This window comes from Chelonia mydas, chromosome 5 (genome assembly GCF_015237465.2).
Source record: "Chelonia mydas isolate rCheMyd1 chromosome 5, rCheMyd1.pri.v2, whole genome shotgun sequence".
Lineage (NCBI taxonomy): Eukaryota > Metazoa > Chordata > Testudines > Cheloniidae > Chelonia > Chelonia mydas.
In genome coordinates this window covers 89,833,629-89,852,474 of record NC_051245.2, presented here as the reverse complement: position 1 = coordinate 89,852,474, position 18,846 = coordinate 89,833,629, and the positions used below count along the sequence as shown (strand labels likewise).

The following is an 18,846-nucleotide window of genomic DNA, read 5'->3' as shown; positions in this document are numbered from 1 at the left end:
GCCTATTATTAAACATTTGTTCCCCAGATAGGTACTTATAGAAGGTCATCAAGTCACCCCTTAACCTTCTCTTTGTTAAACTGCATAGCAACATGCTCAAAGAGCTCAATCTATAAGACATGTTTTCTAATCTTTCAGTCATTCTAGTGGCTGTTCTCTGAACCCTCTACAATTCATCAACATCCGTCTTGAATTGTGAATGCCAGAACTGGACGCAGGATTCCAGAAGCAGTCGCAGCAGTGCCAAATACAGAGGTAAAATAATCTTCATACTCCTACTTGGGATTCCTTTGTTTATGCATAAGCCCTTTTGGGTCACAGTGTTGCACTGGGAGCTCATGTTCAAATGATTATCCACTGCAACCCCTACATCTTTCTTAGAGCTTGTCTACACTACCAAGTTTTGTTGACAAAACTAATGTTGACACCCGAAAGTCGACAAAACAAAAACTGCCAAAGGGTGTTCACACTTGCTCCCTCTGTGGACAAATCATGTCCACATTGGGGACACCATCATCGACAGGGTGAGCAATGCTCTGTGGGTATGTATCCCACTGTGCAGTGTTGTGGGAAGGAAGAGCTGATCTCTGCGCATCTTGGGATTCTTTCAGAGTTCTCCCACAGCCCCCTCAGCTGCCGAGAGCAGCATCATGAGTAGCTCTGTGAGTAGCAAGGCGGCCCCCAACCCTGCTCCCCAGCTGGAGTGCTGGAGCAGGGCAAGTCCCAGTCCCCACTCCCCAGTGGCAGCTCAAGGGCTGGATTAAAATGGCTGGCGGGCCGGATCCAGCCCACAGGCCGTAGTTTGCCCACCTCTGACCTAGTACAATAGGGCCCTCAACCAGTTGAGGCCTTTGGGAACTAACTCATTATAAATGTTAGATAATAATACCACCACCATAGGAACATTTCAATTAAGGGCAAAACTCACCTATATGATCACATCTTTAATGCATATACTGCAGCTATTTGGCACACAGAGCCCCCACTGAGATCAGTAGATGCCCATGCGCAGAATATGTAAGAGACTATCTTCATTGTGGTTGCAGATCACAAAGAAGATTTTAATCTCAACAACCATTTTCTTCTATTTTATGTCCAACTAAGCAAAAAAAATAATTTTCTAGTAAACCTTGTGCTGTTTTACACTTAATGGATTTTTGTAATTTAGTCTGCAAAATAATTCATCTGCTTCTTTAGACTACAGATCACATCTCCCTGTAAAATTTCAAGTAATCTTGTCACAAATATCATACCTGATCCTACAAGTGGCTCCCCATGGGTGGACCCCACATGAAGTTCACCACAGGACTGGGTTCTACATTCACAAAATTGCAGGGAAAAATACAGCTGACCACTTCAACCTTCTTTTATATAGGTTCTTCGTCCACGCTGTCAAACTCCCAGGGGCAATTTGGGTTTATTGTCCAGAGCGCATGGAATAGTGCATGGGAGTATACATTTCTAAATCAGCCATGAAGTGGAAAGGGGAGCATGAAAAGCAGTGAAAATGCTACAGTCCTCTGCAGATGTCCTGAGGCCCACAGGATCTCCCATATACACATATATCAAGATGTGTGAGTATTTGGAGGATCATACCCCCTGCTCACTCTGCAAGCAGCAAAACACCCCTTATCCCCCACAGAAATCTCAAAAGTTGGAACAGAGTTTCTGGCTCTTACCCAAACTTTTCCTGCTACAGAGATGATTTGGCTCTCAATTTTTCATTGAAAATATGGAAGGTCAGGGAAAATGGCTGAATATCCAGCAACTACTATTTATATTGGCCAAGATGTTTCAATCTGAGTGCCTAAAATTAGGCTCTTAAATCCAGATTTGTGTACCAAATCAACTGGCCTTATTTTTCAAAAGTACTAAAGACTAATCACCAAATACTGACCTGCTGAGTACTCCGCATGTTTGAAAATCAGACCACTAAATGTTAGCCCTTATATGATATTTACAAAATTAAATGCTAATCTGACCATAAATAATGTTTTTATTTTATCTACTTTGCTTGCACAGAAATATTTTATAGTGCTTTTTTTTTTACAACAACCAAATGATTCAAAATCTGTTTCTAAAACATGATTTAGAAAATAACACAAAGGTTTGCTGAAAGAATCCACCTTTAACATTGGTGTGTTTTATTTCCCCTGTAGGGATATTGGTTTCAGCTGCAGATAATCATGGATTACGGCTGATTCAATATTATCTTTTAGACCTTAAAGGGACTTCGGATGCTCTAATTTTAACAACACAATTACAGACAAGACACACTTCTAGTCTTTTAATAGGACTATGTAGGGATTAAGAGTTAGGAGTGCATGAGGCCCTTGGGTTTGAATTAATGGCACAAAAATAAGTAACACTTTTTTTTTTTTTAACCAAAGCAAGAACAGTGAAATGACCTGACATTTTAAAAAAAATAAAAGTTTGTGCCAAAGTAGATCTGAGAAACCTACAGATCTATTTGTCTTGCTCCTGTCACGGACCCATTCTTCCCATGCACAATCCTACATACTTCCATAGAGCAAGCTGATGCACAGCCCATCTCTAGGACAAACGGGGTTTTGGAGACCCTCTCGAAGGCTTCTCTACAGGCTGCTCTGAGCCCCTTGCTTTTTCTCTCCACACAATACAGTTACAGCAGTTTAAGCATCCCTAAATTTCAAACTAAATAAATAAAATAAATCACCACTAGTACAGCTGATTAAAGTGGATGTTACTCTCCCCAAAGCAAACTAGATTAGATGTTTATGTAACATGCTGGCTAAGTGCATTGTTTCCCTTCCTAGTGTCTGGTCTATCAAGAGATTAAAAGCCTACTTATACTAATAACAAACAGTTGCACTGTTAGCTCCAGTGGTAAATATGCTTTGGAGCAGAAGATACTGAATTCTATCCCTGCTGATGACCGTGGTGATGGGGTTGTTACACTTGTATCTCTCTGCGCATACACACTCACGCTGCTAACCCTGTCAAGTCTGTGATGCTTGTGACACAGGTTTGTGGAGGATTAGTCAGCTGAAATGTGACAAAATAAGGCAAGATGGTTTCAAAAAGAAACTTGGAAGAACACTGAAAATATGTATGCTTTCAAGCTCTCTATCACAGTCCTGCAGAGTCTCTGCCCCGAAATCTGGCTGCAAGAAGGGGGTCTGAGTCAATGAAAAGAGAAACTAAACTGTGTTTGTACAGGGACAAACAAGCAGATGAAAAACACAGGATGTTTTTTTCCCCCCTCAGGATTTTGACTACTTAATTAGTGTAGGTTAAAAATTAGTAGTTACTGTTGTGGTCTGGGATGTTCAATAAGGTCAGACACTGTTTACAAGCAGAGTTCGTTACTCTATTAGAGACAGGCTACTGCCAACATCAGACCTCCAGATATCTTGTATTTCCTGTATCAGGCTATGTCATACAGAGACACACACACACACACTACGGACATAGTATCTGAGGCCAAAATCACACAGACTACAGACACTCCTAGTGAAATTATAATGCCTGCTCTACAAATACTAGCTCCTTTCCCCACAGTTCCTCCCCATGGCTGCTTCATCAGGTGAGGGGGTGGGGGAGGGGGTACGGCTCACAGGTCCCCTTCCCTCTATTGCTCCCTGATCAGCTGAAAGAACTAAGAACTCCTGAATTAATCTGTAAGGGTAGAGTGCTAGTTTGTGCATTATGGGTAAGGCTGCAAGTTTGTCACAGAGGTCATGGATTCCATGACTTCTGCAGCAGCTGGTGCACCTGGCTCAGGGGCAGCTCGGGCAGCCCCTGCACCAGGCGCACCAACTGCTGCTGGGGCAGTCTCGGGCCACCGTGCCCCACCCCCCAGCAGCATAGTTTGGGCGTGGGAGGGGGCAGGGGCACAGGACAGGGTGAGACAGGCTCTGGGCGGCGCTTGCGTGGGGTGCTCCCCAGAAGCAGCGATATCCCCCTTGCTCAGCTGCTAGGTGGAGGTGTGGCCAGGCAGCTCTGCGGGCTGCCTCCGCCCAGAGCTCTGGCTTCGCAGCTCCCATTGGCCGGGAACCGCGGGCAGTAGTAAGGTAGTGTTGCATTTCCGGATTTTCAGACATTAAAGTTCGTATTTCCTTACCGCTACCTTTCCTGGTTTTCAGAGGTCTGAGTGTAGCTGAACTAAATGTTCTGGAAGGGCATCAGGCATCACTGGACGATCTTAACTTTGCCTTAAGACGTTTTCGTGCAATTAATTACAATGTGTTTATCCTTCAGTCTATATAGGCACCAGGTTCTCTCAGGCCTCTGTTTAAAATTTGATTTCTCTGTTATCTAGTCTAATCCTAAGAGAACATAAAATAACCTAATAATAAGAATTAAATGGAAAAAAATCAATATTTTGTTTGTTTTAGTTTGGTTTTGGCTGCCGCTGTTAGCCCTGAGGTCACTTTCTACATTGATTTGCTCTAACTCAAGCATTACTTGGCTAAAACCAAAAAGATCCCACGATATCCTTCACAAGTCAACAGCTGAAGTGGAATTCCACATGAAAAGTTTCCAACTGGATCCTTCTGCTTCTAGTTTGCTCTGTTTCAAAACCTAATGCCAAAGGTGTGTTAGGCTGCTGAATCCTGAAGCTACCTGGTCCCACAGTACAAAAAAACAACAGATTAGCTAAAGGAGTCTAGTGGAGTCTACTGGAATTGCCATTAAGGAGCAGGGGCTGACCTTAAATAATCTAGCATCCAGATCTGTCAACTTCTAAAAGGGCAAATCTGTCATATGTTGGGTGACGACCCAGCTACCCCTTCCCACCGCTGTGCTAATTTATTGGTCCCTGAGCACTGTGGTTTTCAACAAGGGGTACGTGTACCCCTGAGGGTACATAGAGGTCTTCTGGGGGGTATATCAACTCATCTAGATATTTGTCTAGTTTTACAACAGGCTACATAAAAAGAACTCGCAAAGTCAGTAGAAACTAAAAATTTCATACTACTTGTTTACATTGCTCTATATACTACTATACACTGAAATGTAAGTACAATATTTATATTCCCTTTGATTTATTTTAGAATTATATGGTAAAAATGAGGAAGTAAGCAACTCTTCAGTAATAGCATGCTGTTTTATATTTTTATGTCTGATTTTGTAAGCAAGTAATTTTTAAGTGAGGTGAAACTTGGGGTATACAAGACAAATCAGACTCCTGAAAGGGGTACAATATGGAAAGGTTGAGAGCCACTGCATTAGCAATTTGAAACACTTTACACAATTAAAGCCACCTGCAGCTTCACAGTTAAATTTACACACAGGTCCTTTATCATTTCAACATGCGTAGCCACCGTTTAAACGGACATCTAACAACAGACCCATTAGCTTCACTGTTGGTGGCACCCACCAGGCCTTTTAACTCCTACTTAAATTCTACACCCGTTACCACTTCTCTCATTTTTTTCAATAAGCAAAAAAAGTCAGCAATCTGATACGATTTTTTTAAACACTGGCATTGAAAAGCAAGGGAAATGAGACCACCTCTTGTGAAAGATCTTCCCCTTTCCATCTATCTATCTATCCATTTCTCTTTGATGATTGTATTCTATTAAAAGTTATTTCTATAAAGCTCTGTAAAGACTACAATGTACAGTAGTTCATATTGTATATTTAGAGAGGGTCAGCATATGTCAGATTTAGCCTTGTGTATCAAACAATGCAAGAGATGTGACACAATAAATACCACTTTATATACAGCATAGGGAGTACAAAGCTAAGTACGGTCAAAGAGAAATGCTCAGAGAACTATAGCTAGGATTCGTAATTTGTGCACTACAGCAGTGGTGGATTAGCCACTGGGCCAATGGGGCCTGTACCCAGGGGTCCCGGCCAATTGGAGCTCCCCCGCATCCCAACCCGCCCAGCACTCCTGCCGGGGAGCGGGGTCAGGGCATGGGGGTTTGCCGCACTCCTGCAGGGAAGCCCTTGCACCCTGACCCTGACCCCGCCCCCCAGCAGGAGTGCCGGGCAGGCGGGGCAGGGCAAGACTCCGCTCCGCAGCAGGAGCACTGGGGGACTGCAGGCAGAAGGGGTGAGAAAGGGCCCCCACTTGCTCTGGCCCAGGGCCCCACAAACCCCTAATCCGCCTCTGCACTATGGGACCTCACCCATTTTTTTCTTGTCATATAGCTGTAATCTGTGCCTATAAACCGGCTTGCTTTTGGGCCTAGCGATTAGAACAGGAGATTAGGAGAAAAGAGACCAGATTTTATTCCTGAGTCTTCCACTGACTTCATGTATGGCCTTGGGCAAGCTACTTCACCTTGCTGTGTCTCCGTTTCCATATTTAAGCAAGATACATTTATCTTGCTTGAATATGCGTGAGAATAACTTCAGTGAAGTGCTTTGATCTTTGCAGACTCCAGGTGCAATCAGGAGTGCAGCATACTATCATGCTGACTCCACCACTTTTCAGGAGAGAGGTACACTCCTGTGGAGCACAACTGGTGCAGAGGTCAAGGTCCCAGAATGTCCTTAATTTTTTTCCCAGTGAAGTATCTGAAAACATCCATGGCAGGAGATGTAACTCGTCAGCGAGGAAAGGTACAATGTGTGTATGGAGGTGTCCTACTGAAAAAGGAAGCCAGGGCCAAGAGGAAATAACTGTTTGCACACTGCTAAATACTGACACCTTTTATATCTTTTTAAATCCATGGTCACTTTGATAGAAGAAAATGAATTAACTTAATTTAGTTTATAGAGGGGGTTTTACCTCCCATTTGTAATCCCACACACTGCCTCCTGTTTTAGCTGCTGCAGCAAACTCTCAGAGCCTGTGTGATTATACAATTACATTTTCCTGTTTTTAGAAATGTTTCCTATTCCCTGTCTCTGCGTGAAAGACCCATACAAGCAACAAAAAAACCTGCCAAAATGACAATACAGGGGAACGAGTGAAACGGACTGTACATAAAATGCTGTCAAATGAAAAAGTTAAAATGAAAAAGAAATTAATTTTCCTATAGTATTGCTTCTTAGCTTTTTGGCTAAAATTAGAGTATGTTGCCTTTAGCGTCTTTCAATTTATAGTTATATTAATTGATACTTATAAAAATGGTAGTTAAAAAAAATTTGGACAGCAACGTGATTTTAAAATGACAACTTTTTTAAAATTAATCCAGAATCCCTCCCAAAAAGCCTACAGCTATGCTATTTTGCCTCTCTAGGCCCTGTACAGTGCATAGTTCCTAAAAGAAAGCAACATAAAAACAAGAGAAGGCTTTGATCAATTCAAAAGTTTTATAAATAGCAAAATAAATCGAGTAGCATTACTTATATACCATAGCTGTTTTATACCTATAATACACGTTAAAAGAATGCATTCTGTGTAATAATTTATACGGATAACATAAGAATGGCCATACTGGGTCAGACCAAAGGTCTCAAGCCAGTATCCTGTCCTCTGACAGTGGCCAAAGGCCGGTGCCCCAAAGGGAATGAACAGACAGGTTTTCATCAAGTGATCCATGCCCTGTCACCCAATCCCAGCTTCTGGCAAAGAGAGGCTAGGGACACCATTCCTGCCCTTTCTGGCTAATAGCCACTGATGGACTTATCCTCCATGAATCTATCTAGCTCCCTTTTGAACTCCGTTATAGTATTGGCCTTCACAACATCCTCTGGCAAGGAGTTCCAGAGGTTGACAGTATGTTGCGTGAAAAAAAACTGAGTTTGTTTTAAACCTGCTACCCATTATTTTCATTTGGTGCCGCCTTGTTCTTGTATTATGAGAAGTAGTAAATAACACTTCCTTATTTACTTTCTCTATACCACTCATGATACCATCATATCCCCCCTTAGTCATCTCTTTTCCAAGCTGAAAAGTCCCAGTCTTATTACGCTCTCCTCATACGGAAGCCGTTCTATACCCCTAATCAATTTTGTTGCCCTTTTCTGAACCTTTTCCAATTCCAATATATCTTTTTTGAGGTGGGGCAACCACATCGGCACGCAGTATTCAAGGTGTGGGTGTACCATGGATTTATATAAAGGCAATATGATATTTTCTGTCTTATTATCGATCCCTTTCTTGATGATTCCCAACATTCTGTTCGCTTTTTTGACTGCCGCTGCACATTGAGGGGATGATTTCAGAGAACTATCCACAATGACTTTGCACTTATACAAAAACTTTCATTATATGGCCTCAAAATATTTTACAAAGATTAATTAAAGAAGCCTTGCAGCAAGTTTGTTGCATGGCCCAGGGTTACACCAAGTTTACACAGAGACACACACAGAGATTTGTCCAAGGAAAGATACTAATGATTATCCCAAATATCCTAACTCACAGGCCTGTTCCCTAACCAGTAAACCACTTAGTTCTAATATTTATCAAAGGAAAATAAATGTAATATGAACACCATTCTATGTCGGTTGTATAAATACATACATATCCAGAAAAACAGCATTTAGCAGAATGCAAGCTCCATCTTTCAGTACAATATTCAGTAGTAATGGGACCATCCCGACGCATCAAGATAGTCACTTGTATAAGAATCTGCAGGATTGGGGACAATGCTATTGAAGTGCTTTGAGAATTTCCACAACATAGGACTTATTTCATTGCACTCCCAGTTGTGAGGCATACACGCACTCCTGAAAAACAAAACTGGTGCAGAGGTCAAGAGGGCCACTACCAGACTCAATTTTTTTCCAGTACATTTTTTGAAAATATCCATGGCAACAGAACACGTGTTAAACAAATGAGGGCTACTTTAAATAAATAAATAAAATAAATAAACGATAGATAGCAAGCCTTATCCCCCATCCATCGAACATGACTGTTCTGCTGCCACGGGCATCTTCAAACAATTTATTGGGAAAAATTCAGCCCTCAACCTCCATACCTGCTGTGCTCTGCAGGAGTGCATGCATGCTTCACAACTGAACGTATAATCAGCTGAGTAATAATAATAAAAGTATGCAGCAATTCTATAGCACCTTCCTAAGGAAGGTCTCCAAGTTCTTTACAAAAACAATGTACCTAGTCCTGCAAACAAGTGCACATGTCAGTAAATTCAGTGGGACTACTCATGTTTATATTTGAAGCATCAGGGTCATTACTGAATTAAGCTTTTCTACCACAATGGTATTATCCTCCTTATTTTAAGATGAGGAATCTGAGGCAAATTTTAAGATGAGGAATCTGAATCATACTGCTAGTCAGCGGCAGAGCCAAGAATAAATCCTAATTCCAAGTCCCCTATTCTAACCGCTGCCTCAATCTATAGTGCATTCGGTTGGAACCCACACTCTGTCACCGCTCGTTTATGTTAATCAGTTAAGCTCCCAAAGAGTGCTTGGAAAAGTGAAAGATAAATATATGTTAAATAAATGCTAGCAACAGCTCAAATGTTTAGCACAGCATATGTGACTTTACATTTTGCTGTGAACCAAGGGAGACCAATCCTGCAACTAAATGTATGCTTTCTTGACTTGGTAAAGATTTACATTAAATGCAGACAGAAAAAATACCTGGTGAGCTCTTCTTTAATCTTCAAGGGTTCATGTGGGTAGAATTTCACTCTAAAGCACATGGTATATGGTGGATGAGCTGAAACATTATTAAAAAAAAAAAAAAAAAGCATGAGAACAGCAGCAAAGAACATCACCTCAATCACACTCCAGGAGAAGCTTTCAACAGTCTTACCAAATAGCCTGTGAGATGATTTGCTCTGCAACATCAGGCAGCACACCAAACAAAAACAAAAAATAAAAATATTCTATGGAACATATTACAGGAAAGCCCAAAGCATATGCAAGATCCAGCCAAACTATGCAAATCAATTATTACATGGTTTTGCCTCTCACAGTATTTATTGCTCAACACATGCAGTGGAAAAAAATGTAGTTGTTTTTCATGTCAATTAACATAGTAAATCAGAAGCTTTAATCTCCTCTCTTGTTGCAGTGAAGTGCAAATACGTCCTTTATAACTGTTTTTCCTGGTGATGGTAATGCCTAGATTACAAAATGGAACAAGCCATTCACTGAATTTCATTTGTGTCTGCAAACAACTTACCTGTATCTGAACCAACTGTTTTGTAATTAGAGTTCATCATCACTTTCAGATAATCAGATCTCAAACTGAAGTACTGTATCAGCAGTGGGGTTTGATTAAGTTTAATGTTTTAACCTTTCCAAAGAGGATATATGCAGTGCTTAATTACTCCAGTAAAATTACAGTAACACAATCTATATCTATTTCACTGATCTGATATTTCAGTTGTCATTCTAGTGTTTGCCTATTATACACACACACACACATTTCTGAGAGGGAGACAGCACACGAGAGAGAGAGCGTGCATATATTAATGAACACAGCATTACACTTTCTTACTTCATGCCTTAACATGGCAGCAGGGAGATTCTGTAGTTCTATTCCAATAATGTAGTTTCCAGTGAGCACTTAAGTGTAACTGCAGCCCCGGGAGGCCTAATATCTAGTAATCATGCTAGGGTGAGAGAACCATGAGAGCAGAGCAGTACTAATGTGAAAGTAAGAGATCATGAGCTATTCAGTTAGGAGGAATCACCACAGATTACTTTTATATATATATTTATATTATATATATAGGCCGTCAAACAATTAAAAAATTAATCATGCTGTTAAACAATAATAGAATACCATTTAAATATTTTGGGATGTTTCCTACATTTTCAAATATATTGATTTCAATTACAACACACAATACAGAGTGTACAGTGCTTACTTTATATCTATTTTTGATTTAATATTTGCATTGTAAAATACAAAAGAAATAGTATTTTTCAATTCACCTAATACAAGTACTGTAGTGCAATCTCTTTATCATGAAAGTGCAACTTACAAATATAGAATTAGGTACAAAAAACCAGCATTCAAAAATAAAACAATGTAAAACTTTAGAGCCTACAAGTCCACTCAGTCCTACTTCTTGTTCAGCCAATCGCTCAGACAAAGAAGTTTGTTTACGTTTGCAGAAGATAATGCTGCCTGCTTCTCGTTTACAATGTCATCTGAAAGCGAGAACAGGAGTTTGCATGTCGCAAGATATTTAGATGCCAGATGCGCTAAAGATTCATATGTCCCTTGATGCTTCAACCACCATTACAGAGGACATGCATCCATGCTGATGACTGGTTCGGCTCGATAACGATCCAAAGCAGTGCAGACCAACACATGTTCATTTTCATCATCTGAATCAGATGCCACGAGCAGAAGGTTGATTTTCTTTTTTGGTGGTTTGGGTTCTGTAGTTTCCACATCAGAGTGTTGCTCTTTTAAGACTTCTGAAAGCATGTGCCACACCTTATTCCTCTCAGATTTTGGAAGGCACTCCAGATTCTTTAGCCTGGGGTTGAGAGCTGTAGCTATCTATAGACATTTCATATTGGTATCTTCTTTGCATTTTGTTAAATTTGCAGTGAAAGTGTTCTTCAAACGAACATGTTCTCGGTCATCATCCGAGACTGCTATAACATGAAATATATGGCAGAATGCAGGTAAAACAGAGCAGGAGAGAGACAATTCTCCCCCAAGGAGTTCAGTCACAAGTTTAATTAACACATTTTTTTTTAAACGAGTGTCATCAGCATGGAAACATGTCCTCTGGAATGATGGCCGAAGCATGAAGAGGTATACAAATCTTTAGCGCATCTGGCATGTAAATATCTTGCGATGCCAGCTAGAACACTGCCATGCGAACACCTGTTCTCACTTTCAGTTCACACTGGAATTAAGAAGTGGGCAGCATTATCTCCTGTAAATGTAAACAAATTTGTTTCTCTTAGAGATTGGCTGAACACGAAGTAGGACTGAGTGCACTTGTAGGCTCTAAAGTTTTACATTGTTTTATTTTTGAGTGCAGTTATGTAACAAAAAAAACTACTTTTGTAAGTTGCACTTTCATGATAAAGAGATTGTACTTCAATACTTGTATGAGGTGAATTGAAAAATACTATTTCTTTTGTTTATCATTTTTACAGTGCAAATATTTGCAAAATGTAGAGTGAGCACTGTACAATTTGCATTCTGTGTTGTAATTGAAATCGATATATTTGAAAATGTAGAAAAGCATCCAAAAATATTTAATAAATTTCAACTGGTATTCTATTGTTTAACAGTGTGATTAATTGCGATAAATTTTTTTTAAACGAGATTAATTTATTTGAGTTAATCACGTGACTTAACTGCAATTAATTGACAGCCCTAATATATATATTTTTTTCAGTTTTTAGATTTAAATAAAAATTAACCTTATTTTATAAGAAAATACTGTTTATTAGGAAAGCAGACATTTGTGGACAAATGTCAATATTCTATAAACCACCACCACAGCTTTGCCAGAAGAGAGACAAGTGATGGAATGAGCACAGAGACTGCACTTTCCTCTCAACAACTCAATTCTTTGTACACTTACCAATATGAACACCTTTTTTTTTTTTCATGGCTACCACTAAGCTGCCACAGGCCAGAGGCCTTTAATTTTAATGAATATTCATGCTGGCACGTATCAACACTAACCTCCCTAATATGCCTGGGGGCATTGCTTTTTCTGAATGCCTAATCAGCTTGGGAAAGAGAAGAGTTTTAAAAGAAATAAGAGAGAACAGACAAAACAGGCAAAGAGAAATTACCGAGGAGGAAAAAAAAAAGAAAGTTGGAATGGATGTAAGACATATAGACACTTCAGTGAATATGATCCCATAAATCAGAACATAAGAATGGCCATACTGGGTCAGACCAAAGGTCCATCTAGCCCAGTATCCTGTCTTCTGACAGTGGCCAATGCCAGGAGCCCCAGGGGGAATGAACAGAACAGGTAATCATCAAGTGATCCATCCCGTCGCCCATTTAAACTTGCTGCCTATTAATTTCATTTGGTGGCCCTTAGTTCTTGTGTTATGAGAAGGAGTAAACGCTTATTTACTTTCTCCACACCAGTCACAATTTTATAGACCGCTATCATAGCCCTCCTTAGTCGTCTCTTTTCCAAGCTCAAAAAGTCCCAGTTTTATTACTCTCTCCTCATATGACAGCCGTTCCATACCCCTAATCATGTTTGTTGCCCTTTTCTCAACTCCAATTCCAATTGTATTCCAATTCCAATAAATCGTTTTTGAGATGGGGCGACCGCATCTGCACGCAGTATTCAAGATGTGGGCGCACCATGGATTTATATAGACGCAATATGATACTTTATGTCTTATTATCTATTCCTTTCTTAATGATTACCATTCTGATTACCATTCAGATTACATTCTGTTCGCTTTTTTGACTGCCGCTGCACATTGAGTGGATGTTTTCAGAGATCTATCTACATTGACGCCAAGATCTCTTTCTTGAGTGGTAACAGCTAATTTAGACCCCATCATTTTACATGTATAGTTGGGATTATGTTTTCCAATGAGCATTACTTTGCATTTATCAATACTGAATTTCATCTGCCATTTTGTTGCCCAGTCACCCAGTTTTGAGAGATCCTTCTGTACCTCTTCACAGTCTGCTGGGACTTAACTATCTTGAGTAGTTTTATATCATCTGCAAATTTTGCCACCTCAGTGTTTACCCTTTTTTCCAGATCATTTATGAATACGTTGAATCGGACTGGCCCAGTACAGACCTCTGGGGGGACACCACTATTTACGTCTCCTCGTTCTGAAAACTGACTATTTATTCCTACCCTTTGTTTCCTATCTTTTAACCAGTTACCAGTCCATGAGAGAACCTTCCACTTATCCCATCACTGCTTACTTTGCTTAAGAGCCTTTGGTGAGGGACTTTGTCAAAGGCTTTCTGAACATCTAAGTACACTATATCCACTGGATCCCCTTGGCCCACATGCTTGTTGATCCCCTCAATGATTTCTAGTAGATTGGTGAGGCATGATTTCCCTTTACAAAGATCATGTTGACTATTCCCCAACAAATTATTTTCATCTACGTATTTGACAATTTTGTTCTTTATTATAGTTTCAACCAGTTTGCCCGGTACTGAAGTCAGGTTTACCAGCCTGTAATTGCCAGGATCACCTCTGGAGCCCTTTTTAAAAATTGGTGTCACATTAGCTATCCTCCAGTCATTTGGTACAGAATCGGATTTAAATGATAGGTTACAGACTACAGTTAGTAGTCCTGCAATTTCACATTTGAGTTCCTTCAGAACTCTTGGACGAATACCATCTGATCCTGAATAAAGAAAAGGAGTACTTGTGGCACCTTAGAGACTAACCAATTTATTTGAGCATAAGCTCAGTGAGCTGTAGCTCACGAAAGCTTATGCTCAAATAAATTGGTTAATCTCTAAGGTGCCACAAGTACTCCTTTTCTTTTTGCGAATACAGACTAACACGGCTGTTACTCTGAAACCTGTCATCTGATCCTGGTGACTTATTACTGTTTAATTTATCAATTTGTTCCAAAACCTCCTCTACCACCACCTTAATCTGGGACAGTTCCTCAGATTTGTCATCTAAAAAAAGAATGGCTCGGGTTTGGAAATCCCCCTCACAACCTCAGCCGTGAAGACCAATACAAAGAATTCATTTAGTTTCTCCACAATGGCCTTATCATCCTTGAGTGCTCCTTTAGCATCTCGATCGTCCAGTGGCCCCACTGGTTGTTTAGCAGGCTTCCTGCTTCTGATATACTTTAAAAAAATTGCTATTACTTTTGGAGTCTTTGGCTAGCTGTTCTTCAAGTTCTTTTTTGGCCTTCCTAATTATATTTTTACACTTCATTTGCCAGAGTTTATGCTCCTTTCTATTTTCCTCACTAGGATTTAACTTCCACTTTCTAAAGGATGCTTTTTTGCCTCTCACTGCTTCTTTTACTGTTTAGCTATGGTGGCTCTTTTTTGGTTCTCTATGTTTTTTAATTTGGTGTATACATTTAAGTTGAGCCTCTATTATGGTGTCTTTAAAAAGTTGCCATGCAGCTTGCAGGGATTTTACTTTTGATGCTGTACCTTTTGATTTCTGTTTAACTAACCACCTCATTTTTGTGTCGTTCCCCTTTCTGAAATTGAACGCTACAGTGTTGGGCCGCTGGGGTGTTTTCACCACCACCACAGGGATGTTAAATTTAATTATATTATGATCGCTATTACCAAGCGGTCCAGCTATATTCAACCTTTTGGACCTGATCCTGTGCTCCAAGTAGGACTAAATCAAGAATTGCCTCTCTCGTGTTGGTTCCAGGACTACCTGCTCCAAGAAGCTATCTCTGCATCCCTTGCTGAGGTAATATATACCCAGTCAATATGGGGATCGTTGAAATTCCCCATTATTACTGAGTTTTTTAGTTTAATAGCCTCTCTGATCTCCCTGAGCATTTCACAGTCACTATCACTATCCTGGTCAGGTGGTTGGTAGTATATCCCTACTGCTATATTCTTATTATTTGAGCATGGAAATACTGTCCATAGAGATTCTATGGTACAGTTAGGTTCATTTAAGATTTTTACTTCATTTGATTTATGCTTTCTTTCACATATAGTGCCATTCTCCCACCAGCACGACCTGTTCTGTCCTACAATATATTTTGTATCCTGGTATTACTGTGTTCCATTGATTATTCTCATTCCACCAAGTTTCTGTGATGCTTATTAGATCAATAACCTCATTTAATACAAGTCACTCTAGTTCACCCATCTTATTATTTAGACGTCTAGAATTGGTATATAAGCAGTTTAAAAACTTGTCACTTTTTAGCGGTCTCCCATTACATGATGTAATTGAATAAGACATTTTTCATTTGACTGTTTCTCATCAGATCCTACCAATATTTTATCTTCCATCCTCTCCTCCTTACTAGGAGAATCTCCATTACTAGATCCTCCCCTAAGGGATGCCTCTGTCCAAACCACGTACTCCTCCGCACCTGTTGGCTTTCCCCCAGCTCTTAGTTTTAAAACTGCTCTACAACCTTTTTAATGTTAAGTGCCAGCAATCTGGTTCCATTTTAGTTTAGGTGGAGCCCATCCTTCCTGTAGAGGCTCCCCCTTTCTCAAAAGTTCCCCCAGTTCCTAATAAATCTAAACCCCTCCTCTGTACACCATCGTCTCATCCATGCATTGAGACCCTGCAGTTCTGCCTGTGTAACTGGCCCTGCACGTGGAACTGGGAGCATCTCAGAGAATGCTACCATGGAGGTCCTGGATTTCAATCTCTTACCTAGCAGCCTAAATTTGGCCTCCAGGACCTCTCTCCTATCCTTCCCTCTGTCATTGGTACCTGCATGTACCATGACCACCGGCTCCTCCCCAGCACTACACGCAAGTCTATCTAGAGGTCTCGAGAGATCCGCAACCTTCGCACCTGGCAGGTAAGTCACCGTGTGGTTCTCCCGGTCATCACAAACCCAGCAATCTATGTTTCTAATGATCAAATCACCCATTACTAATACCTGTCTCTTCCTATGGAGTTCCCTCCCCCAGAGAGATATCCTCAGTGCGAGAGGATACCACATCATCATCTGGGAGGAGGGTCCAATCTATTCCCTCTGCTCCAGATGGATGTTCTCCTTCCCTGAGACTTTCATCCTCCTCAGCAGCACAGAGGCTATCAGACCGGGGGTGGGATTGTTCTACTGTGTTCCGGAAAGTCTCATCTGTGTACTTCTCTGTCTCCCTTAGCTCCTCCAGCTCAGACACCCTGGTCTTCAAAGCCCGTACCTGGTCTCTGAGGGCCAGGAGCTCCTTGCACCGAATGCACACATATGCCAATCATAAATGCTGCATTGGGTGTAATAAACTGGGTCACCCCCACTCTGTTGCTGGACGTCTGCCTGCATTCTCTTTTTACTCCTGCAGCTGGTTCCTTTGTTGCTGTTTTTATCAGGTGGTGTTTCTTGGCTTAAGTTTAAAGAAGTTTAAGGAATGTTAAGTGTATGTAGCCCCTCCTCACACTCCCATTGTAAACTCCCTCGCAAAACTCCCGTTAGCCGCTCCTGTCCCCTAGCTCCTCTGGTTGCTTAGCAGCGGGCTTTTTAAAGCCCTGGTCTTCCTGAGTAGCCCCGCCCTCTGGTTAAGGGTTGCTGGGTACTAAAGGGCTTAGGGATCAAAGCCTCGTTAAGAAGCTCTCAGCCTTGCCTAGCAGGCCGCTAGGCTCAGCACCCACACAGTCCCCCAAACAAACAGACCACACAGTATATTTCAGTCCAGCAGCAAGCACACCACAACACAAACACACACAACAGACAACAAACTTACCCCAAGGGTCACATAATTGCTTCTCCTTCACCTGGAGAAGTCCCTCACAAAGCTCCCGTTAGACTTATTCGATATCTGGATACACATATATAGCAGCTTCCCAGACTTATTAACTCATGTGCTAGTTATAATGCCTTGTGAATTGTGAAGTCACTTTCATATCATGTACCGAAGTTATAGGAAACAAACATTGTTTCCTTCTTTGTTATGGTTGGATTTTTAGGTTTATTTGTTTTTTGTTTGTTTGTATTTTGTTTTGGTTTTTAAGGTGGTGGTTGTTATACTTGTTTTTAGGAGGAATATATTTTACAAGATTTCATATTTGTATATATGGCTAATCACTACAGAATGTATATTGCACTTTTTTAAATAAATAAAATAAATGAATAAATAAATAGTCAAAAGAAACATTGGGAGGAGTGCAAAAAAAGAAAAATATGAGTGCAATAAAAGACAAAAATAAAGAAAGGGAAAGGACACAAGTAGAAGGTGTTAGTGGAGAAGAGAATACATAAGTAAATGGAGACAGAGCAATGAGTTTGGTTCAACTCACAATGGCACAGAGTTTTCTATCTTTTCTCTGTATATTTCTGTTACTCCACAATGTACAATACAGTGACTATGCCATGGTCAGCGTTTGAATACTGAAGCTAATTGATCATAGGCCTGACCCAAAGCCAACTGAGGTCTAAAGAAAGACTCACATTGGCTTTGCCTTCTGTGGACTTTGGATCTGGTTCCTTGTTATCAAACACAATGCCAACGTCTTCCGAATACAATTGCAATCCAGCAGTAAAACAGAGAAGGGAGTAAACTTCTGGAGGTTTACTGTGTACTCATCAGGTGCGCTGTGAGGGGGCAAAGTGGAAGGTCAAGTGAAATCCCTCCCCCCCCCCCCCCACAAATGAAAAGAGCTGCTGTCAGATTCAGAGCTAGCCATGTATGAAATCACCACATAAAGAGCTAGTACATGCTATAGGCTAGTGCAGGGCCCTAACGCATAGTGGGCCTGATCCAAAGACCACTGAAGTCAATGAAAAGACTCCCACGGGTTTCAGTGGGGGCTTTGGTTCAAGCCATTGTTTTTCACACAGGGAAAAACACATCTAAAGAGATAAAGAAAGGTCAAATTCTGGCCCCCATTCTGGCGATGTGCGGCGGACATAAAGGAGCCATAACAGCCCCAGGGAGAATTCCCCAGGAGCAAGAACAGCATTGGGCCAGCACTGGGTCTTGGATGAAGAGTAACCATAGGTATAGTGCCTTGTGCTGTGGCTATTTTGGGCTGCAGAGTAGCCCATAGGCAGACATGGATCATGAATCTAGCCCAAAATCTTCAATATTTTTCCCCTTAGCATGTGACATTTCATGGACATTTTGAAAAGAAAGATGACAACATCACTAACAAGTTCTGTCCTATGATCCTAATTACAGTGTTGTTCAGAACAAATGTGGCCCTGTCATAAAAATAAAGGGAAGGGTAACCACCTTTCTGTATACAGTGCTATAAAATCCCTCCTGGCCAGAGGCAAAACCCTTTCACCTGTAAAGGGTTAAGAAGCTAAGATAACCTCGCTGGCACATGACCAAAATGACCAATGAGGAGACAAGATACTTTCAAATCTGGAGGGGTGGGG

General features: G+C 40.8%; 1 protein-coding gene across 7 annotated transcripts in view; it reads right to left on the bottom strand.

Moving 5' to 3' along the window:
• Window positions 1-18,846, bottom strand: part of FRMD3 (FERM domain containing 3) — a 228,458-nt gene that overhangs the window by 82,859 nt on the left and 126,753 nt on the right. For all 7 annotated transcript variants that reach the window (XM_027827911.3, XM_043546493.1, XM_007065535.4 and 4 more), the window contains one exon: window positions 9,493-9,571. In XM_027827911.3, the coding sequence (XP_027683712.1) occupies window positions 9,493-9,571 (79 nt within the window). The remainder of the gene's footprint in view (window positions 1-9,492; window positions 9,572-18,846) is intronic.